General features: G+C 32.1%; 1 protein-coding gene across 1 annotated transcript in view; it reads right to left on the bottom strand.

The window, feature by feature from the left end:
• Positions 1 to 24,960, bottom strand: part of LOC140046189 (uncharacterized) — a 30,721-nt gene that overhangs the window by 5,560 nt on the left and 201 nt on the right. Inside the window, exons 2-7 of the mRNA XM_072090751.1 lie at positions 24,804 to 24,845; positions 7,736 to 7,777; positions 6,565 to 6,722; positions 3,803 to 3,956; positions 2,049 to 2,179; positions 699 to 1,299 (exon numbers count right to left, since the gene is read on the bottom strand). Of these exons, the coding sequence (XP_071946852.1) occupies positions 699 to 1,299; positions 2,049 to 2,179; positions 3,803 to 3,956; positions 6,565 to 6,722; positions 7,736 to 7,754 (1,063 nt within the window). The 5' untranslated portion in view covers positions 7,755 to 7,777; positions 24,804 to 24,845. The remainder of the gene's footprint in view (positions 1 to 698; positions 1,300 to 2,048; positions 2,180 to 3,802; positions 3,957 to 6,564; positions 6,723 to 7,735; positions 7,778 to 24,803; positions 24,846 to 24,960) is intronic.

The following is a 24,960-nucleotide window of genomic DNA, read 5'->3' as shown; positions in this document are numbered from 1 at the left end:
GTTTAAGTAAACTGATCTCAAAGATTTATCTGTAAATGTGTTAATTGGTTACTAATGCATTTTAGTTCATGACCTAGAAGAACCTTTACTATCATAGGCTATAAAATGTGTTCGGCACTATGTACATTATACCTGATCATACTCTTTTACAAGTCTAGCTCCCTCTGGAGTTTTTTACTGGTTAATAGTATATTCATTATAATGACATATACATACTGTTCTAATTTAAATGTTTAGGTGTTCACTAGTATTCTAATAATTTTGAAAGAATGAAATATCTAACAACTAAGCATACATACTATGTTTTGTCATTTTCATATTGCTAATCACTTTCAATCAACCTGATCCAATAGGATTTTCATGTTCAGACAGCATATGGTCTACATGCTAAAGCTTGGTTCCCATTAGGACACAGCGGGGACACAGTACAAGAGTGCAAAACCAACACAAGTAATTTCACCAATGACAAGCAATGGTTTGGATGAACCAGCATAATTATTTGTTAAATTACTTTAGTTCTACCTATTGCATTGTGTCCACATGGAAACAAATCTTAAATAACATTGGATTTTTACAGGTTTTACAAATTTTGAGTTACGTTGGATTTGGTCAAGGATTCTGTGTGATTGGGGAAATTGAATGAGAACCATTTGACTTGGTGACCATCACATACGTTTTGGTTGTTAACTCTTCCTTACCTGGTCCTGTGATCCCTTGCATGCCCACTGAGTTGAATGATGGGGACATGGTTAAGACCTGACCGTTAGCATTCATCAGCATCTGAGTCATCGGGGCTGGCATAGGTAGACCGGTCTGACTGGCCAAGACAGACATAGGAGGTAATGGCGTGTTCGCAGGCAATGTTCCCATCGAGGTGAAGTTTACCATTGATGGTAGCGACGTATGTGATTTAGCTGTAGACGTTGACCTGCTGTGAAGTGAACCAGTCGTGCTAGTTGTAGCATGCGATGCAAGCGCTTGATTTGCCATCACTTGATTGGCTAGTTGAGCTGCAGCTTGAATTTGATTTGCTGCAATCTGACTTGCTGTAATAGGATTGGTCGCTGCTAGTTGACTAGCTTGTCCAGTGAGTGCCTGAAGTCCAGCCAAGTTGCTGGTCAGTAGCTGGCCAGCAGATGTTGGAATGAGGAACTGGACACCACCTTGGCCTTGAGCTAGAGTCACTGGGATTGATATGAGTTGCTGCTGACCTGCAGAGTTTGTGATGGGTAAAAGAATCTGTTGTTGACCGGTAGCAGGACTGGACGGAATGGTCAAGAGCTGTTGAGCACTAGCAAACTGTAAGGAAAAGATAAGGTGTTAAACTCAATTTTAAACTTTCCTTGACATAAACTTCCAAAGTTTACTTATAGATAAAAAAAATAGAGATACTAAAATTATTATTAAAAGTATGCACTTTGACAATCTCAACTTTGAGAGTACTAAATATGCAACCGATCAGAGCTCATGAAATGTCAGGTTTATGAGAAAATAATCTATTGTATTAGAAATGGTAGGGCCATGCTTTCTCTGCGAAAGCATGGAATTTGCACAATTAATTTTGCCTAGTGGAAAACAGGTTTCATGATAGGGTCTGTACGTACAAAGCAGGACAATCCAATTTTCTGTTTTGTTTGGAACATTACAGAATGTTTAAATTTACCAGGTCACATTCATTCAAATCATATCTCAGCATTACAGAATTTCTCCTTGTAATATTTATATTTCATTGTTTCAATCTCAATAAGAATCTCATTTATCAGAATATTTTTAGCATACATCTCTAGAACCTGACTTGCATTCATTAGTGCTGATTGAACTATATACATAAAAACAGAGATGACGGATAACGGATGTAGAGGCGCCAAACTCGACAGAATGATTCATTTTATCTATGCCCAGAAAATGTGTTTTGACTCTGAGAATATTAAACAGTATTGTAAATTATAAAACCTTTTAGATTACTGTACATGGGATATTTGTATCATAAAATATTACATAGTATAAATAAAACTTTCTTTTGTAGGCCTAAATGATTGCAAACTAACCTGTGAATTGCTAATCAAGGCCTGGTTTGAGGGAAGGCCTTGTAACGTTGGACTCATCAGTAATTGTTGGCCTGGAATAGAAGTCATTCCGGCTAAGCCGGACGCTAACTGTGTGGTCGGCGTGCCTGGAACTTAAAAAATACAAATATTGATTAAATGTGTTTATTGAATCATTGTTAAATTTTTCTATCTAACCGTTTTGTGTCTAGTGTTTTACCAAATTTATTTTGACAATAGATTGACTTTTGAATATTTGTTCAACAACAATGTTGTTGTAAATATATACAGTTAGATACAAGTATATATGTGAATTTTGTTTAAAAATAATAAAATAGAGCATAAAGAATATCAATTCAATCTTGGGCTGTATGATTCATAAATACAAATATTATACAAAGAAAATAATATAATTTGTGGCTTCATTTAAAAGATGATGAATAAACTTTCAGATTGTAAAAGTTATACTGGGTATATATATGTCAGTGGGCAAGGCAAGGGCTTCAAGTTATTGTTGGAAAAGAGATATAATACATAGCAATCCCCCTCCTAAACACATAATAAGGTAGAACTTCTATGAATGGGACACCTTTAAGACCCAAAGGCTTGTCCCTCTATTTTTGCTTTATTTTAACCATTTCAGAAATCTGCGTGATTGTTATTATAGTAGATTCTGTTAGCTCTCAACGGTGATGCACCTTAAGGCCCAAAGGCTGCAGATATTACATCTTGTTAATTTCATGGAAAATTTCCCTTTAACGGCGAGAGATTGTATACTTTGTTGTTTGGTTTTTTAAATTTGGATAAATCAAAAAGTGTGAATCATCAAAAATACAAAGACATTTCTTGAAACATGCTAGCAACACTTTCTAGATAGCATTAAAATAAAAATCATTAAACCACTGCACAGTATAAAGAAAGAAGCTATTAAGTTGACAATAGACAAAGGTTGAGTTGTAAGCAGGTGGCACACATGCTTACAATAGAACACATAATGGAGTGTCATATTTGATCAACTCTCTTTAAGTATAGGGCTCACTACAATTAATTAATTAAGCTGACGAATATACAGTGATTGTAATCAAGGTATAAATGAGTTTCTGCACTTAAACTCCTGAGCCAATCTTGTTCATCATTCACTTATTAACAAAAGGCCTACATAAAAAAGTAATATACATTCTGGACACCAGTGCAAACTAACATTTATAACACATTTACAAAGCAACAAATAACATAACAAATACAGTAAATAAAACTAATTTAAAAAAAAACACTAAAAAGAGGTAAAATGAAAATACAATTGAAACTACATATAACAGTTTATGTAGATTAGAACCCTCCATTTTAGGGGATAGCCCTATTAAAGGGACACTTTCCCAATGAATTAGAGACTATATATACAACACTACACTACTATGCCTATACAGGGACATCCCTAGACTTTTATCCCAAGTCTGTTTCTTTTTCATGTTAGTCCACCTTTCGATTTTTGTCTGAATACTACAGACTAGTAAAGAGCGTATAGAATGGATTTGCAGACCGCAAACATCACATAAGAATTATGTAGGTTATCATACCGTATTTGGCTATATGGGGCGGGCGGTATGTAAATATTGATTTTGAATCAACCAATGATCAAACGGTCATTTTAGTTTAAAAAATAGATTGACTGAAACAACAATTGTTAAAATATAATTTTTTTAATAATTTATATATCCAATAAGAAAGAAAGGGTATGAAAAGCTAGCCTGCCTTACCTTGGAATGGAAACTTGGTGGGCGTGGATGTAGGGCTTCTGTGTGTGGTTGAAGTTTGAGCCAGATTTTGCATAGCCATCAGTATGTGGTCTGACGCACTCTGTGATTTGGCATTGGCCATGTTAAGTGGGAGAGAAAGTCTAGGAGAGAGTGCCTACAAGTAGAAATAATAATAAACTTTAAGTTATAAACAAACATTTAATATATTTCCTGATTCATTACATACAATTGCACATTAAGGCTCTGTCTACACTATGTGTCAAACTTTATGTGCCCATATATGGAAATGATGATGTCATATCACAACCATATTTGGGTATATCACTACCATTTTTGGGCACACCAAACTAGTCTGATAGTGTACACAGAGTTTAACTTAATCTTATCAACTAAATAAATACTCATAGAATGTTCAGAGGATGGCAACAATGTTTATATTATTTTTATAAAATTACTTTTTCATATATTATGCAATGGGAAATTGTTTTGCTATTTAATCATTGATTTGTACTTATAAATGTACTTATATTATCAAAAAAAAAAACATTCAAAACTGATGAGAAATAAAACAGTACTGTATGTGACAATTAGGCATCCTATTGGCAGTCACCTTTAAGTACTGAGCCGGGAAGCTGAAATATATTATAGTAGCACAAGTTACAGTGCGACTACTGTGTCAAGTACCAACTTTAATGAATAAAGCTATTATGTACCTATACTTATAGAAGTCTAGACCAAACTGCTTAAGTTTGTTGTCTGTGATGTTGGAAGTTTAAATGAAAATCCTCAATGGTGCTCTTTTGGAAAACATATGGTATCATCTATCAGTGTGCTGATCAAAGCAATATTGCCATAGATCTTCAAAGAGCTTAAATAAGTTGGGTCAAAAACTGAGGACCATTATGCATGCGTTATGTATAAACAAGATATTCTTATTCAGTGCTGTAGATATCATGACATTTTATTGAATTAAATTATCGCATTTTAATATGTCATCTGGACAATTCAGTAACACACTATGTTGGCATTTAAACTGATAAAAGAAAGCATCTGTACCATTGAGCAATAATTTTCTCTTTTAAGAACACAATGAATAATTTAATTGATAAGCTTTATTGCACGGATAATAAATTCTATTTAAATGTATTATCTCATAAAAACAAATGTATTAAAATTTATATGTGTAATAAATTAAACTTGATGCATTGCTTATAATTGATTTTTATCTTTTTTACTCTTACAGTACTTTCAGTAAATGTTTTTTTTTTTTTGGTTGCTTTAAGTTATTGTTACAATTCAATTGGTTTCTTAAGTTTGATTTTATCAGCTGTAATGTATACACCTAATATTCTTTGCTTTACACAATACCACAAATAACACAAGTTATTTTTGTTACATATTTTGCATCCTGTGTGTTCATTTGTTTAGCATTCTGTACATAGGGTATAGAATACTAATTGATTGTGGATCTGAAGCACTTGCAGGTTCGAAACCTATCATCTTCAATGTTTTGTTTTATTTAGTTGAGACAGATAATTTAGAAGATTTGGTTCAATTATTAGGAAGTATCATCCTATCTTGTAATTATTATTAATTAATAATTAATCTTATGCATTATTCATGATTTCTGCATTAGAAAAAAAATTTCAGCCAGGGCAACATAACAATTTTTTTGAAAGGTATCAACTAGTTTGTTGTTTTTAAATCTCAGAATACATGCCAATTTTAACTTAAAAAACTGTTCTTTACAATTTAAGAGACAGTAATTGCTAGAGCTGACTTATTTCATCAAATTTGTAGCCTAGTTACGTCAAAGGAAACAGCATCGTCATTTCAGCATGTTCCATTATGCATCGCACACGTCTACCAACGTATCCTTTCACTATGCACATTTCAATTATGACATAGCACACATTCAATGCATAAAAACCTCTCTTTACTTGACAATTTAAGTTAGAAATATGCTCAATAATTTACACTGTTTAATGTGTTTTACTTCCGCTCATCTAAATTTTTTAACTGCTTCAGGACGTATTACAGAAACATGCTAATTTACATAATGCGATTAAGTAATTGACGGATACCTTATCTTTGATCTTGATACATGTATAGTTCTTTAGCGGCAGATATTTTGTCTAAGTACCCGAATAGAGTTATAGAATAAATTTGAAATGATGTAAATGTATTGTAATTAGAAGTTGCAAGTTTGTAATTCCATTTTATCAATTGATTCATCTATGATAAACTTGTGAAAATAGGTCACGTCTCGTGTTATCTTTCTATATGTCTGATGATCAGAAATGGCTTAAATAATACAAATATACATCTTTTGAAAGATAAAAAATGATAATGGTAGATAGGTATTGGCCAACTAGTGTTCCTGCTTACAACCACAAATCTGTCTCCTTGTGTTTGATGGTGACAATAGGATGAAACCAAAAACAATTGGTGTTTAAATAGAGTAATTACACAATCGTTTAAATTGTATATTATTGTAATACTGTATATGCCATTATTTACAAGGTAGTTTAATTTTTCGCGATTGGGAACCTTTCCGCAAAATCTTCAATTACGTAGGAAAACAGCAATCGATTCAAAGTTTTAACAACCACATAGGACATATCAAATAAGATCCGAACTTTATTTTACATTCTTTACACTTTCGGCCACAACTACATCAGCATCTTGGATCTGCCACTAGGAGTGGAGGGTTTGGTGTGAGGAGTGAATCTGAGATGTGGCATAAACAACAAGAAACTAACCGGAGTTACTGATGTGCCAGTATTAGCATGATGAACATTGATTGATGGGGTGGTAGCAGTAGCAGCACCTATTTCTGTCGGCGGTGAATGGTGATGATTGGATGACTTTCTGTCCATTTCCTTGTCGTTATCTAGTCCATTAGTATTGCCGCTCCACTCTGCAAAATACAAACAATTTTATTTTGTTAAGAAACAATGTACAATGTATAGATTAGTTGGTGGACAGCAGTGGAAAATCTGATAACAAGTATTATAACACTCCTAAGTAGATTCTTGTCATTTGAGTGGAAGATTCATCATTGTGAGTCACATGATATTAAATAAATGTTCTACTGCACTCTTATTAATGTCATCGAGATTGAAATGTTATTTTATGTGCGCAAGTACTCAATTTTGTTTTGTGTGTTCATTTTTGTTTCACAGTGAGAAACCACATGCGCAACAAGAGGCTGTTGACTGATCATGTTCGCTAAATCTGTATTTTAATGTCTGTATTGGTCTACTCTATGTCCAAAATTGGAGTTTTTGAATAGTTTATGCCTTGGTCTAGCCGCACGCTAAAAGTTTGTGTGTAGTAAAACATAAAACGAATGTCATTTATTCGTGCAATGGAACAATTAATTTCATTCTGTGAAAGATGAAAATTTATTATATTTTCACCTCATGAAATTATTTGTACCATCCAATAAAAACATTCTTTATTTGTATTATATACTATAGTCTGAAATTGCATCAGCAAACAACACAGATTCTGTGAAAAGACTCTCTATTTACTATACAGCTCAGTAACACTTTTATTACCTAAAAATTGCAAAATCTAGTACGTATAATATAGTAATAGTTTTTTTTTAAATATGAAATTATAAATGTCACCCAAGCTAATTTTAGCTTTTTGGGCACACCCTCAGATTTTGAGCGCACTAAATGCTATATAGTAATAGTAGTAGTAGTAGTACTACCAAACACATAAAAAAATGTCTTAACACTAAAACCCTATCTACAGTAGAATGCTGATTAAAAGTGCTATGCAAACAATACTCCTAATATATAGTTCAATTTAGTATCATATCTGAGCTATGAATATTAAAATCAAATACTAGAAATATTTTCAAAATGAGAAAAAAACACATGTAAATGTTTGTTTTTAATTTTGAGGTAGGATACCACTTACCGTATTTGAAGAGGTGCATTTTTAACCAGGTTCTTATATAAACTGTAGGATATGCAAAGAAAATGTTTATGATAAAAAAAGTATAATATAATATTATTAATGTGACACTATAAATCTGGAATTATTGTATTGTATGAATAATTTGGTGACATAATTAAAAATATGACATAAACATAACATAAAAGGTAACATTCTGAAAATGTTTTGCCAACATACACTATAATAATAATAATAATAATAATTAATCCATATTTTTAACAAGGTGTGCCTTTGGGGAAGAGGGAGAATGGATGGAGGTTGTACAGTATGATGTGGAATGTTAATCAGACTATTACTACAGTATTTCATGCTACTACCAGGGCCGTAGCCAGCAGTAGGGTTGGTAAGGTTTCAACCTGACCACCTTTTTCACAGAGCCTTTGACAACCCAGTGACGCTGACATAGATTGTTCCCTTTTCTTTCGACAACCACAATCATGTGGCTACATCACTAAAGACACCTGGCATTTAGCATCATACATTATAACATACAGTACCGTATGTACAAAGAAGTCCTTCTCACATACAAGACACATAAGTTGTTTTAGGATGATAACATAGACAAGGACTAGGGGCCTATTGCTGCGTTATGTAGGCCATGTGATTGAAATGTAATCATATTTTACTTTGAATATAAATATTTACTATGAATATAAAATCCTCCTACATTTTCTCTTTCAATGCGCAATTAGGATAGAATCAGAATGGTAAAAACCTGTAAGAATTTGTACTACTGGGAAGATTTAAAACTACCTAAATTGACATTTGAGTTGGGCGCTGGTGGGGTAATTTAATATTCATATATTACATGTAGCCAAAATGTATTACAGTATATCGAAAGCAATATAATATTAAAAGCAGTGACGATAGCAGGACAGGCAACCAAGACATTCCTAATGTTAAATTTAATCCATGTTGTCGAAATGCAGATTCTTTGAATAAATTGCACATTTACTGTCTGCCGTTAGTAAGATTGATTAATACCAACTGACAATTTACTATCATTTAAATCAAATGTGATAGTACTATATCACCACAAATGTTTAAGCAAATTATACGTCAATGCAGTTACAGAAGTGAACAGCGAGAACATGCAACTACCTATGGCGAAAATCAATCAACAAATTGTTAACAGCCAGAATACATTTTCCAATTGTGAAACTCAACTACCAACTTTTCTATCATTTTTATTATTAAAAGAATACTTTTGGTAAATGAAATCAAGAAATAAAAGATGGAATTACAATCTATTTGTAATGCTGTATGAATTGGTCTGTTTAAATCAGTGGGTGGTAATTGACGAAAAATGTTAACATACAGTACTCAAAATGCAATGAACTGAGGCGGTCATAACGCCTAAGTAGTTGACTCAAGTTCAATGGCGGTCAATGAAATGATTGTGATTTTGCGTTGCAACAAGAACAATAACCTGTTTAAAATTGGGGGTAACTTATTCACACAGTTATTTTTTTGCAGTGGAAACAGGACCCATAATTCTCAATGGAGTAGTTTACACAATGTGTATTACTGTATCAAGCAATATCAACCTTTAGATTAGGTGCATGTGGACGCAGTTCATAACCATCGTTCATGAGCTGGTTGGGTCAACTACCATAGCATCTAGGACTTTGATTATCATGAGTGCATTGCATTTTTGGTAATGTTGCATCTTTTGTTGAGGACCACTAATTATGTTTAAATGCCTTTTTGAGACGAAATATTTTTCAAAAATGCAGATGGTATAAAATTATATATTTTAAAATATATTTTAATAAAGTTATTGGGCATTAAAATGTAGAAACAGCTTCAAACACAACATAGATTGATTCGAAAACGCAACCAGATACATTTTGTAATTCAGTATAGTGGCCATGAATGCATAAATCAGGTCGTATAATGGTGATGATATTTATGCAACATGACAGTGTTTTATTTAATATTCACCACATACAGTACTATACAGTAGCTAGGCTACACAAGGAGTCCAACACATTGACCAAATATGGTACTGTATGTACTAGACCTAGGCTATACAGTAGTACTGTAGTACAGTACAAAATTGTTGGGAATGTATATTTAATGGAGAATCACCCTGTACTGGATACACAAATATATGATAATTTAAAAACATTAAATAAAAACACAAAATAAATTTGTTTTGACTATTCTAAAATTTAAAAACCCATTATTTTAACACCGAACAACAGTTTAGTGACCCATGTTCTTCTTCATAAGTGAAGTGAGTGAGTGGCCGAGCAGTTAAGACAGTGGAACCATAATCACGTAGCCATAACATCGGCAGGGGTTCGAGGCTCACTCACTCCATGGTTCTGGTGGTAGAACGAGTCTTCTTGGATAAGGACTATAAACCGTAGGTCCAGTGTACACAACTTGCTCGTGTGCACTTTAAAGAACCTAGCTAGTACATCTTTCGAGACGAGTAGGGGGTTACCCCGGTGTATTAGTACATCACATCCACTGATCACCAACTGGGCCCTCTGGGAGATCAGTCTTTGACTGAAGAGGTCACCCAGTATAAAGATAAAACAAACAAACAAAACAAAACATAGTTCTTCCAAATATGTTCATGCTCATACAATTATCTTTATGTTTCTTTATGATGATTTCATCATGTTGACTCAGAAATTGTGAGTCCTTTAGAATTTCAACAACACGATAGAAGAAGACAATTGTTTCTGTGAAGCAATTCAGTTTCATTATTCACATAACAATTATTCAATTCAATGTGTTACAAATAAAAAAGACGTCATAAGTATGTTTTCTCTATTTACTCTATAGAAAACAAATATTTCACTAACCAATTAAATCACTTCATCAACTTTAAATGTTCATATATAATTGTTACTGTCTGTCTGTAGAATTTTACAGATTTATGTTTTAAATATTTGTATAACATTCTGTATTTTGTCCACCCACACAGACTTTGCAAAGTAATTAACATTTTATTGTATTTTTCTAAAATTTCAAGTATTCACTGATGCACGAAACTCTGAAAGGAAATCTGTTGCAAATCAACATGCATTAAGTAAACTGCTTTCAAATCTAAGAGAATGCACAACTTCCTTTGATATCAAGAAGTCATGGTGTAATTAGCCTCAGCCCCCATTAGTGCTTTTGTAAAGGCCATATTCATGAATATTGTTCCTGCATCAGTCCTCTTTTAGAATGTAACCATGTCGAACATACATCTTTAGTAATTACTTGATTGACAGCAGAACCCATCAATGTACCTGTCTGCATTAGTGAACCTGACTGCTAAATGATGAAACAAGATAGGCCCAGCTACTCAAATCACTTTCTGCCCTTTATACACTCCAGACTATTCCATTCTACTACAAGGGGTTGTTCTAATGTAATTGCATGCGCAAAAGCATTCTAGATTTCATTTAGCATATCAAATTCATTCACAGTAATTATAATTCAAAGTGATATTATATGCTGTGCAGTCTTATAGTGATTTAAGTCTGTTAATGTGGATGTTTATAAAACAGAAAATATTAACTTTCAAGAATTTGATTTGATTTTTTTTCTCACATAGCTAATTTTTCATAATTTTTAAAACTGGTCTGAGATCCTTCAAGAATTATAAAAAAAGTTTCTATTTAAAAAACTGAATTCATATTCCTGGGTTTGCACAATTCTATACAAATGTATTATAATGAACATTTTAACACAATTGATTTTGTACTGTACAGTTCACATACCTGTATATCATATTTGTCAAAAAGTAAAACAATCACAAAGTTCTATAACTGTATCTTTGTACAGTAATTGTGTTTTATTTATTTTTTTATTTAAATTTTTCATTTTAACAGTATACAGTATTAAGTTATATTCTAATTTAAGCAGCCCTCCTAATTTACCTGTACCTATACCACCCCACATCCCCCCACCCCCCTCACCGCCAATGCAATAATTGATGTCTACCCCTGGATCAGCACACAACAGAGATCTCAATAAATCAGCGCTTTTTTGTTTCTATCATTTCCGGTAGTCTATTGGATTTAAATTACAAATCGAAAGAATTAGTGTGGATGACAAATTGCAAAGGTATTAAAGTCTGTTGGTGAAAAGTTCAAGCACATTTGCATAAGAAGTTACTAGACAAATCTTGAAGATGAAAGTTCACTACCTCAATCAATCTTCATTCTATCTTCAATATTAAATGAATTTATTCATTTATATTCTAACATCAGATTAATACATTAATCACAACAAAACATTAATGTAATGAAGGTTAAATGTCCTATTAGTCGATATCTGGAAAAATTTAGGAGCAGTATTTTTTGTTCTCCTCAAATCGTTTTTAGGTGCACGGAGGAGTGCCAGCACAATTGTACTCCTTTTAAATAAAGGTCTAAGCACTAATTTTCTTGGCACAACTTGTTTAACAAATGATAAAAACCATATTAGGGCTAGGGCCTACTGGGTTTGTGGATTTGAATTAACCTCCTTTTGCCTGATGCTTCTTTTCAAGATCCAGATGGAAAAGGAGAATATGAGAGAGTCTTGTACTTGTGTACCCCGAGTAAACACTACCCCTTTTACTTGTATACAAATTTCGTATTGGTACAGGATTCGATAAAATTTCATCCTTCTTTCTCTGATTTTAAATGCTTTCACAAACATGTTGCATCAACTGAAGTTCAACAGGTCATGAGTACATGGCGGCCTAAACCTTGTTATGCCTATATATTATAAAATTAAATGGAAAGTCATCTTTTGTGAAATATATTAGATAATACTCCGAGAATTAAAATATCACAAGTTTTTCATTTTTCACCGTCGATCCCAATTACTTTAAAAAAAAACTCACAAAGATAAAGAATTTTCTATGCGGAGTCAATGCAGGTGTCAAGAGCCATCTCTATCACAGGTTTCAACCTGATCATCCTTTCACACAGGCTTTTGACAACCCAGTGGCTTGAACAGAGTTTTATCCCTTTTATTGTGACAACCATCCACCACTTTATTTCTTGTTTCATCAATATAATAAGTTTTTTTTTATGATTTAAAAAAAAAATACATCTTTACCTTTTTGTGTAGATACAATTATATGTAGTACTGTAGGCCATTTTAAAAACCTAATGATTGCATTAATGTATACTACTGTAGGTATCATTAGTTTGTATAAGAGATGGTGGTTTCCTGTCTCAATCCCTCAGGAACAATACATTAATATATTAATATTGGTATCCATTACCCCTACCTCACCAATGCTAGAATCATTTAATGCAAGTATCAATCCTATCTCCCTCAGGGACAATACAAGCAATTTACTATAATTGCCTACTATATTATACTTCAGGTGAAGTAGCCATTCATATAATGCATGGACCATTTAGTATGGGTAAAACAGAACCTATACAACAGAAATCACTGAATTAAAAAAACAAATTAAGAATATTGATAAATCCCACAATGGGTTTTGTATGATTAAGACTGGATTAATGCAAAACGGATTTAAAAATGTCTTGTCTATACAATACGATATATTGATAATCCCCACTTATTTTTTATAAAGCAGAATGAGCACCATTAAGCAAAATTTAATGTCATTTATGTAAATTTGAGGCAATTTTCTTAAGAAATAAGTATACTGTACTGTATAAATAAAAAAATAATTACATCAGGAAAATATTAATTTATATAAACTTGAAAATCTTATATTGTATACCCTTTAACATAGAAAACAAAGTTAGGCCTAATAACTGTTCTTATAACTGAAGGCAAAATATGATGAAATATTGTAAAAAAATATCTAATACCTAGAATTAAACCCCTCACAAAAAAAAAAAAATTATGAAAAATGAAATGCTGGGCACATTTCTCCGTTTGTTTTCACCTCTAAACTTCTCTCACTTTTTATTCCTGTAAAAATTCACATACCTGTACCACACGATTTATATTTTACAGATATAATGTATGCTGTAGGCCTACAGTAGATGGTATTTTTGTAAAAAAAATTATTTTTAATAATTTGTCACAGTTTATAATATTTATCATGATTCAGTATTTATAAAATATCACATGAATATATCAATCTTAAACCAGCTGTCAAAAAATTAATATTCATCTATGTATTGATCATAATAAATATGAATTTTTCAGGCTTTTGCCAACATGTTTTGTAGAAATTCCTCTTTAAATTTATTCAATTTGTACGCACAGATATTACCATAATCTATTTTGTAATATTAAAAGTGATAATGATGATTACTAAAACGCATTACGGTCATTTAAACCAAGTTGATTTATTCACCATAATTAATTTTTGTTTTATTTTGAAACAACTTGAGAGTTTTATAAAAAAAATATTATATATTCTCCCCATATAGATAATGGAGGATTCCTCATCAAAAAACTAATTTAGTGAGGCTTGTAGGCTGTGTGTGCAATAGCTATTACCTTTGGTAACTACCAATGATATGACCTTTCTTAGCTCACTCTCTGATTACTTATCAGAGGAACATGAGATGCTGAATAATTCATCTGCTTATTGCATTTCAAATTATGAAAAGCATGCAAGACCAAAACATCAAGTAATTTCAGTGATACTATGACTTTTGACATAGATTTTTCATCAGTTCAAGTCACTAGTGTCCATCTGTACTACACTACCGGAACTACTTTTCTCTTTTAAAATCAAATTTCATTGAAAACAGCATTATTGGTGACAGATAAATGTTGAAATATTTTTCTAAATAAATAAAATAAAAATGTATGAAACATTTTTAGTTATTGTCATCTTTTATTTGACAATTTCAGCTCTTACAGTATTACTAAAATGACATTTGGTATTAACTTTTGACAGTATACCCATGTTGATAGTAGAGTAGACTAGTACTGTAGTTAATATTGTACGGTAGTTTAGTAGCAATGAGATTCAGTGACTAACAAATGTAAAATCCAGAAAATAAAAACCAACATATACTTTAAATAAAAATTGTAAAGTACACTATTATTATGTAAGTATAAAACTGTACATTAAAACAACGTGTACCATCAGTACAAACACATTTTCTATACTGTAAAAAAAACCTATGTTTGTAGGCCTATATTCATTTTATTGTTTGAATAAACAGTTTTAATTGAAAACAATAGCAGTCTATCATTAGTATTAAAACAAAATGAAAGCTTCATTGTATTTCATTGTTTTTGAAAAAAAAAATGATATAGTGCAGTTTGATATTATAGTATAACAGTAGTAAAATATTGTATTGTATACAATGTACTGTACAAAACAGCAATTTATGTACAACATTGAATATTAGTGAAAAAAGTCAATGTGAACACACATTTGATGTACAGATGCAGTAGTGCACAGTTAATTCACACACAAAAAAGCATGCCTTTTTCCAATTTGAAAACTGAATAGAAATGTTGTAAGCTACTTTATTTTCATAAATCACTTTTGATTTGAAATTGGTAGAGGAGAACAAATGAGTTGTTTTAGATTAAACAAGGTTAAATTAAAATGACAATTAGTGCCAATTTGTTTTTTTTTTATGACTTTGATTAGTATCTATTAAGGTAGTTACAGTAGAACCTGTGTTTTACGTACCCTGATTTTACGTTCCCTCGATTTTACGTACGCTAAAAATAACCGATGACGTCATCATTTTCTTACATTGAGGGCGCAATTTAACAACAACAAAGCACACAAAGCCACAAGCGCAGCATGGCTGTGTGAGGAATTCTACGCACGTGCTTTCCCCATAAAGCAGCGACTGTTTTTTTTTTATAGAAAACAATTATATTTTACACTTTATTTAAACATCGCACAGCCTGTATATACTGTACTTTTCTAGTTAGGCCTCACATCTTGCTAGGCCTGCTAGCCTGGCCTGAATAGTCTAGGCAAGGCCTAGCTAGTGACCACCTGCGTAATGTACAGAAGGCAAACACGGCCAGCTACGATCTCTACGTATTTGGGGTCAATTTAAGGTCAACCTTGATTTTACGAATCCTTTGTTTTACGTACGCCTTTCGGTCTCGTACCGTACGTAAAATGGAGGTTCTACTGGTATTTCAAACTTGAATAAAATAACATTTAGAACATTTTAAACCCCAAAATGCTATCACTTTTGTGAAATACATTTAGAGGGTTCGATTAAAGTACATTTCTAGCTTTACACTTCAGATGGACAGACTATGAGCTGTCCAAACATGGCATCCTGATGTGCATTGTGGAAAATGTGTCGCCAACATATTTTTACCTTATACTGTAGTTGTACTGTATACAGAAAGGGCCTAGAGTGTAAATGGTAACTACTGTAAACATATTTTTCCCCCATTATTGATGGGTCGTTTGAATTTTGCTGTCCTTATAAATTCAAACGAATATTTCATCAGTAAGTAAAATTAATTATTTTTGTTTTAAACTGATCACAATCTTTTGTCTCTACAGTGTTTTTGTTTTAATAAACTTACTGGAACATCTGGAACTTAGATTAGGCTTGTTGAGGTACTATAAATTAAACTTGACTGAATTCGCTAGTGTAGTAATAATCACAAAACACAATATCATTTTACACACAAGCCTATAGTACACAGTATAGTACACAGTAGGCCTATAGTACACCTACAGTAAATATATAATACAAAATAATAATAATAATAATAATATAAAATAAAATGAATAAAAAATAAATAAAATAATAATTATTATTATTATTTCTGTCTATAATATTATATATTATCTAAAGTTTGTACAGTAAATATATACAAAATAATGTAATATAATATAAATTAAATTTATTTCTGTCTATTTTATTAAATTCACTTTACTGTAACTCATATTTTGTTGTTATTTCATTCTAAGGTCTATTTATTTTTCTGGAAAATGCTTTAAATTATTTAAGATAATTTGCCATAAAAAACAAATCCGGAATTCAAGAATATTTAAAAATACGAAAATATGCAGGATTAAACAGCCAAAGAAAACAAAACTGCTGATGGTGGAAATAATACAATCTAGGTGAAAGAAAATACAATATTGTTGCTTCAGTTTAATATGGCCTAAAGTTCTTGCCATACAGTGCAAATTACTATCAACTCCCACCACTCATCAGTGCATGTTGAATGGGTAAAATTGACAACAAACAAGAGGCTCATTCATTGGCTACACTTCACTACACTTGCTACTCATGTAATTGTCTATACTGAAGATTAAGCACCTGTCACTACTGTACTGTTGATGAAATTTCATAACGAAATCTACAACTTCCTATTTCACAACTTATTATCAATAAAAAACAACATTCATTATACAGAGTTTTTTGCCTATAATATATTCGTGTACAGTATTTTAGGACTGTGATTAAATATGGAACAGCATATGAAATTTTTGTATAAATAAACCTCCAAAAACAGTATTTTTTTATTTTTAAAAACTTGGGAAAAAGGGAGAATAATGTTCACCCTTGAATCTGCAAAACAGCGAGCCTGACGGTACTAAATCACTGCTACTAATATTACATGTTCAACAATAATTACACTAACCAATTCAAACAAGAAATGCTATGTTATTTAAACAGCAGAAGCTCTTGTTTTGCCAAGAAACACATTATGGGTTATAATTACTAAAGTAATCAACAGAGTTTTGAATTTCATGCTACATCTTCTTTTCTTTAAGCTGTGTTTGCACACACTAGAAGTACAACCATTCTGTGCACGCTTGAAGCTGAACCAAATAATTTCCGAGTTTACATCTCCTCTTATGTGATCCCCTAACTCTGATGTGTTGCTGATATAACCCTTACACTACAGAGCAGTGGTGGCGCCAGCGGGGGGGCTACGGGGGCTCTAGCCCCCTCGTCGGGGAGCCTAGCCCCCCTGTCGGGGAACACGGGTACATTTTGTCGGGGAATATAATATACAGTAAAAAACGTTCGCGTTCACTTCATATAGCTTCAGCGCCTAGAAAACCACGACGTTCCATTAACCGTGAGAGTACGTCAGAGAGCTATTATGCACTTTTATGCATTCATTTATTGCCAGCGATCTAACTTACTAAACATTAGCTAGGTACGCACTTGTCTGGCGGTATCCCTTTGTACGAATCGATCAACGTAGGGTCGAGACGCGTGATATCAAGTTCCATCCAGGGACCAAAATGTGTAATGTAGTTATTTTCCAGGCGAAGTTTACCGACGGTTACCGAAGGGAACAAGGGTACTTTTTGTCGGGGAATATAATATACAGTAAAAAGCGTTCGCGTTCACTCCGTAGCTAGATTCAGCGCCTAGAAAACCGCGACGTTTCATTGACCGTGAGAGTACGTCAGAGTGATATTATGCACTTTATATGCATTCATTATTGCCAGCGATCTAACTTACTACTAAACAATAGCTAGGTTCGCACTTGTCTGGTGGTATCCCTTTGTACGAATCGTTCAACGTTGGGTCGAGACGCGCGATATCATGTTCCATCCAGGGACCAAAATGTGTACTGTAGTTATTTTCCAGGCGAAGTTTACGGACGGTTACGTCGTGTACTGCGTCGACGTACGCTACACTACAGCAAAAACGAATTACGTTAATTGTTCGTATGTTCACCAATTTTTTTAATTTACAAGTAGGCCTAACCTTCTGTACCGTGGGGCACCTAAAATAAATTTTTCATCCATTACTAAACAAAAAAACATGCCATTTTCGCTTAGCCAACATCTTATTATAGCTAAGTTATTAAATTTTCAATGTCCTGTATGTCATGAATTTCTCACCACTCGGAAGTCCAGATGGTACGCACGCATACACTTGGGAGGAATAAACTTATTTCACCGACTGAAAAAGGTCTACGCTTGCGTTTTTTAAGCCTCTAGGCCTGATGTTTCCGAAGTATAAAATGCAATTTTTTGAAGACCTGCAGCTCTAGTTTTAAACAGTTTTTTAGCTCAGCCCCAACAATAAAGCTGGTCATATTTCGAAGTACAAGAAGTCCATTTTCCGGGACCTAACATCTCTATTTTTCAAACATTTCTTAGCTCAGTCACAACCTAGATAGGGACTTATATATTTTGTTTCATGTTTTGAAGTATAATAAGTCCAACTTCCGGGACCTCCAACTATATTTCTCTAAATTTTCTTTGAACTTTTATTTTTTAAATTGAAAAATATGGATTGAAACAGTCATCGCGCATCGTTTTTTTGCACGCAGTATTTTATTTATGCATTATAAAAAATGGAAAAAATGGCTACCCTAAATCTGATTAAAATGACCTCAAATGACGCTAGAACGCGTTGCTTCCGGGGGCTTCGCCCCCTGGACCCCCACCGGGGGCCCTTGGCGGCCCCCAGCCTAGTGATAGCCCCCTCGTCGGGGAATGTAGCCCCCGCGTCGGGAAGATTCTGGCGCCACCCCTGCTACAGAGACACAAGTTAATTTTAACTCGTACTGTATAGGTTTTCATAATGTAACATTCCGTCAAGAGATCCCCATTGGGCAGTGCCGTATAGCCACAAGAATGAAATTGGTGCAGTTTTTCGCCAAAAAAAGAGGGAAAAATGTGGTCAGGTTGAAACCATGGTACAGTACCAACCGTACTGATGGCTACAGTATGGCTCTGTTGGGGATATTTCAGATGTTTTTTTCTTTATTTTAACGCAGTCACAAGCTAAACTTTGGAAAAGAGAAGAGCATGAACAATGTAAACATCCGTTAAAGATCCAGTTTTTTTTTCAGTTTTTTTCTCTTTCAGTAGCCTGTCTTAGGAGATGAAATACAGTATGCATACAGAAGTACCAACAAATATTATTGATTTGATATCAGCAATAAAATTTAAATTCAAACCTTACAACTGTACAGACATTAGAAGTCAAACTTGCCCAAGGAACTATACTGAACAATCTATACTTTATAAAATGTAAATCAGAATTGGCATTGATTATCTTTAAAACTGTTGAGTAAATCCTACAACCGAAAGTCTATCACCATCTTTAATATAACAAGGTACTGTATATTGTAAATGGAAATAGAATCGGTAGCCAAAGATTGGGTACAGTCTTGACTCGATTTCTCATCTCATAGCCTATTTCACCCACTGCTGTGTGAAGGCCTCCTCCAACTGTTTCCATTTAGTTCTGTTCCTTGCCGATCTTTCCCATGTTGCTGTTTCCATGTATGCTGTTATGTCGTCACGCCATCTTCTTTTTTGCCGTCCTCTTCTTCTTCTCCCTGTCCTCGGCTGCCATTCATTCAATCTCTTCGTCAATCTGTTGTCGTCTCTTCTGGCTATGTGTCCTGCCCATCTCCATTTCATTTCTTTGATCTTTACCATGATGTCTTTGACTTTTGTTCTTTTCCGTATCTCACTATGCTTTACTCTGTCTCGTGTTGATAGATTTACCATTTTTCTTTCCATCGCTCTTTGTGTTGTTATCAATTTTTGACTCGATTTAAACTAACTTTATTGCTAATTATTTAAAACATTATATCCATTTTTTAATGTTGGAAATTCATTCTGTTAAATATGTTGTGTGGAGGAACAATTGTATTACTATTGCATTATAAATGGTTTTCTTAAAGTTGAAAATGTGTTTATGTTTACAGTAAAAAAGTAGAATTTAAATCAAGTCGATGGCCTACCTGTATTAAAATACTGTATAGGACGTTAAGAAAAAAAAAACTCCCTCCTCTGAAATTTACAATACTTTCACATTTTTTGGCCTACAGTATATAGTAGTGTTTACAGTAAATTCTATATTCACCCATTCGACTTTATTTTTGTATTCTAGATGATTGTATCTGAGTTTTCTTCATGTTGCCTAAAGAGTACTGTGGGTAGGTCAAAGTTCAATCGACAGACAAATTACTGTCAAATCAAAGTCAATTTTTTATGTACTAACTGCAGTACACAGGATGTATCACTGAATAAATCAACGTACTTGTCAAAGTTCAATAAATAGATAGTTGGATTTTTTATTTATTTTAGAATTAAATTCTTATGTATTTGAAACGATGTTTTGTACAAAGAGGGAATATTGATTTAAAAAAAAGACATTTTTAGATTTCTAATAAATTACGCATACAGGACATATTTTAATCATCATCAATTTGCTTTTTAGCTAAATATCCATTTCTTACGTACAGTTTTAATCTCCTGATATTGAATTTTCAACAGTTATTTAAAATATGGTGATATGTATCTAAAAAACCAGTTCCTTATACTGTACAAATTTTTATATTATATAAATTTGTCTAACAAGTAAACTTTGCTTCTGCATACAGTAGTTACTAACCGTCTCGCATCAAGCAAGACACTCCCACATTTTAGAGTGGTTTTAATTGAAACAGACCAATTTATATAAACAGATTGATTTCTCTAACTCATCATTTTAGCCGTTTTTTTTTAGTTGACAAAGCATGTTTGAGGACAGATAGTATTGTATGTACTGTAAATAACTCTGAGATATATTACAGTAGCTTTGGTAGACTTTTTACAACTTTTTACATACTGTTGTGAAATGGGTACAGTACTACTTTACAGTAGTCAAGTACTGCATATAATCGATATTAAGTGGCTTGGATTTTGGTTTGTTTAAGGTTTTTGGAGGTTTGGATGAATTTTTGCACTAAAAAAAATGAATTTTTACACAAAAACAATTTCAAAATGTTGTTCATATTGTTTCACTGTACTGTACATTAGTCTAGTCTTATCAGTAAGTGGTTTGGAGGAGGTTTGTGCAAAGTTTTAAGAGGTTTTAGCAAAGTTTTTAGGAGGTTTGGGCGATTTGTTCAGTTTAGCAATACGTCTGCCTCTCAATTACTACAAATGTATATCATTTTACTGCATGTTTCTTTCTGTTTCCATTTTTTACTCAACCAAAAATCCTTTATACTGTAGTTGATAAGAATCACAATATCATTTTCATGACTGATTCTTTATTTACTGTATATTTGATTTCTAAAATTGTTAATGCATTATGTACATGTTAGGATAAAGTTCATAGTAATTTAAGCTAAACAGTATGTCGCCTCTAGTTAACATAGTAAGATATTGGATAAGGTACAGATGTATGTGTTGCATTCTAATTCATTTATTTTACTGAAGATTCTTTCTTACTGTATATACCGTAGAGTAATAAATCCCCCAAAAAAATTTGAATCACAGTACAATATGCAGTTATCAACTACTGTAATAAAATAAAATAATATGTAGTAATGTTAGGTTTGTGGTACAGTATGACCATGTTTTCCCAAAAGGAAATAAAGTATGATTTAGAATGTCTTGAAGTTTTGATTAGGTTATGGAGAAAGGCAATTCTATGCAGACTGGACATGACACCAACAAAGTCTATCTTGAAAATTTTGGTGTTTAATTAAAGATTTAATTCTATATTTTGAAGATCTAAAGTCAGATTTTGAAATTTCAAAAAATAAATTTATTAAATATATAATTTTTCATATATTTTCATCATACTGTAAGTTTGATATATATCAACAGTTTAAAATCACTAATATCCAGCAATTATGATTATCTTGTTCAATTTGGTCAGAAATAGTTTACTACTGTAGGAATACTGTTCATTCATGTTGTACAGTACTATACCACAAACCTAAACTTTACTAACTGTTTATTTGTCATGTAAACAAAAGAAAGCTTCCTTTAATGCAGTAGACAGATTATTCAGTAGAAAGATGTTTGATTTGTCTGAAAACATCCGTTTTTTTCTCATCTTATTCAATATCACGACCAATGCTAATCATTTTGTTTTTACCATTACTGTAGCCTAGAGCTTAGTTCCCCCTAGTGTGTAACACAAGGACATAATGTACAGTTAGACACAACGTAATTTGACAAATGACACAAACATTTGCAGGAACTGATACTCATGATTGGTAAAATTACTGAGTTTGTGTTTCTTTATTCAGTATCAATGAATATTTTTAAAAAAAATGTCATCAGAGGCAAATCAGAAGATGTATACACTCCCCCTTATGACAGCTAAAATGAAATTACTAATTTTTGTTATAGAATATTAATGTTATACAGAACTTCCACATTAAAAACAATTCTGGATCTACAGTACTCCGGTTCATATTTAAATACCATACCTGTCGAGTACATTTTTATTTTGGGGAACATTTCTAGTCATCTTTCTCAAACCATCAGTATCAAGTTTTAACTTAATAAAACAATATAGCTATTTTGTTGCTTAATGACATCACAAAGTTCTCCACTCGCTTTATTTTTCACTACTGTACGCATCATCGAATGCTTTCGTTTCAATTACCCTTAAACTCGGGATGGTAGACGAAACAGTGTGTATTTTTAAGTATAAAAACTTAATTAAGGCCAAATCAAAAAAATATACTGTACTTGTTCGGCGTCAACATCGCAATCAATTTTAGGGGAGGGGGAAGTATTTAAAAAAAAATATTTATAATTTTTTTTTTAAACAGGTAATATATTTTTTATCTAATTATATCAATTTATTGACAATCAGCCATTTAAATTAGAATCAACAAAATAATTAAAATATATAATCTGTTTTACAAATTACATTGCTAGACAAGTTCTGGTGAAATCATGATTTATTTTTTGCTCAATTATTGTATTCATGAAATAAAATCAGAGTCAAAAATCAGATTCATTAGTTTTCTTTAAGATGCAAAGTAGAAAAAGCTGAACATAGCAACCTGAAGAAAGATTAATAGCAAAGGTTTTAAATTGTATTATACAAACTACACTCACAGTTCAACAAATGGATTCGCTAAATACTTTACAATCTCAAACTAATCTAAAATGTAAGCTTCTTTTTAACTAAGTCCAATAATTTCATCTACATTGGATACTAAGCTTTAAAGTAAGCCAATTAATTCTGAAATACAAAATGCTGTAAATGTATTTTTTTGTATTTCTGAAATTACAGCAACATTTCCAAGGACAGAAAATTAAGATTGAAAATGAGAAATGTTATGTTCATACAAAAGAAAGCATTTCTTTAGTGCAATTTATCTTTGTTCATTATTTTTTCCAAAAGAAAAAAAAATGAAACTTTTATACACAAATATATTGGAAATTCCTGTTAAAATGTATATCTTTGTTGAATATACAGTAGATCTTCAAACACTTAATTATAAATAAAACTATGAAAATCTATTATTTTTAATTTTTTATATTAAATTTTAAATAAAAAAATTATATTGATTACCTAATGTAAGTGTAATTGTATATATGGAAGTATAGTATAAGTTTAAATCATATTAATAGTAATCAATTATATTTGGTCACTGTCCTTTACTCCTTTTTATAGTAAATTCAATTATGAATTAAATAAAATGAAATATAATATTCCACTCAGTTCACACAAATATTGAATCATTGAAAAAATTGTGATTTCTTGTGAGAAAAAAATACTAAAAAATGTGCTATTTATATTATAAAGGTCAATACAATTTATAATATGTAATAAAATTTGCAGTTTTGTATGATTATAGAGATAAGACATTTTTTAACATAAATGAAAATATAAAATGTTAACATTAATATTAAATCATTTGATTAAATCATTTATTAATGTATTTCAGCCAATTAACATAGTAAATTAATAAGGTCCGGCAGATGTTAATGAGTTGGATAGGAAATGGCCTATCAATTATCAACAAAGAGGCTTTGACAGCCAAACCCCACAGAGAGAGCTTACAATACAAGCCAACATTTGTCTACTTAAAGAACAAAAATCACATTCAAAAATCCTACTCAATTTTATCATATTGTAAGCATCCATAAATTTAAGCATCTACTTTAATATTATATTAAATTTTCTAATAAATAAATAAATGAAAATAACAATTTAAAATCCAAAACGATGTGTCTATGAGATGGGAAGGCCCCTGTAGCTAAATAGGGATCTGTCAGAAGAAGCCACAACAGATGCCGCGCAGTGTGCTACCAAGCGAACGGCGATAGTATTACAAATGCGGAATTAAAAATAAATACACATGTGTTTATAAATTATGATAATAATAAACAGAGAGAGTAAACAATTAATTGTATACGTACTTACTAATTCGTCAGGAAAATGAAGAACAACGTTATCAACATCTGATCAAATGTAAAAGAAAGACAGTAACCAAGACACCGTGGAAATTTACTTGTGAGATGGCGATTTCGATAATAAGTCAGAATTCTTCTTGGTTGAAGAAAGGCGATCGCACAA

Source organism: Antedon mediterranea, chromosome 1, assembly GCF_964355755.1.
Source record: "Antedon mediterranea chromosome 1, ecAntMedi1.1, whole genome shotgun sequence".
NCBI lineage: Eukaryota > Metazoa > Echinodermata > Crinoidea > Comatulida > Antedonidae > Antedon > Antedon mediterranea.
The sequence above is the reverse complement of the archived record's forward strand: the minus strand, read 5'-3'. Positions and strand labels throughout refer to the sequence as shown.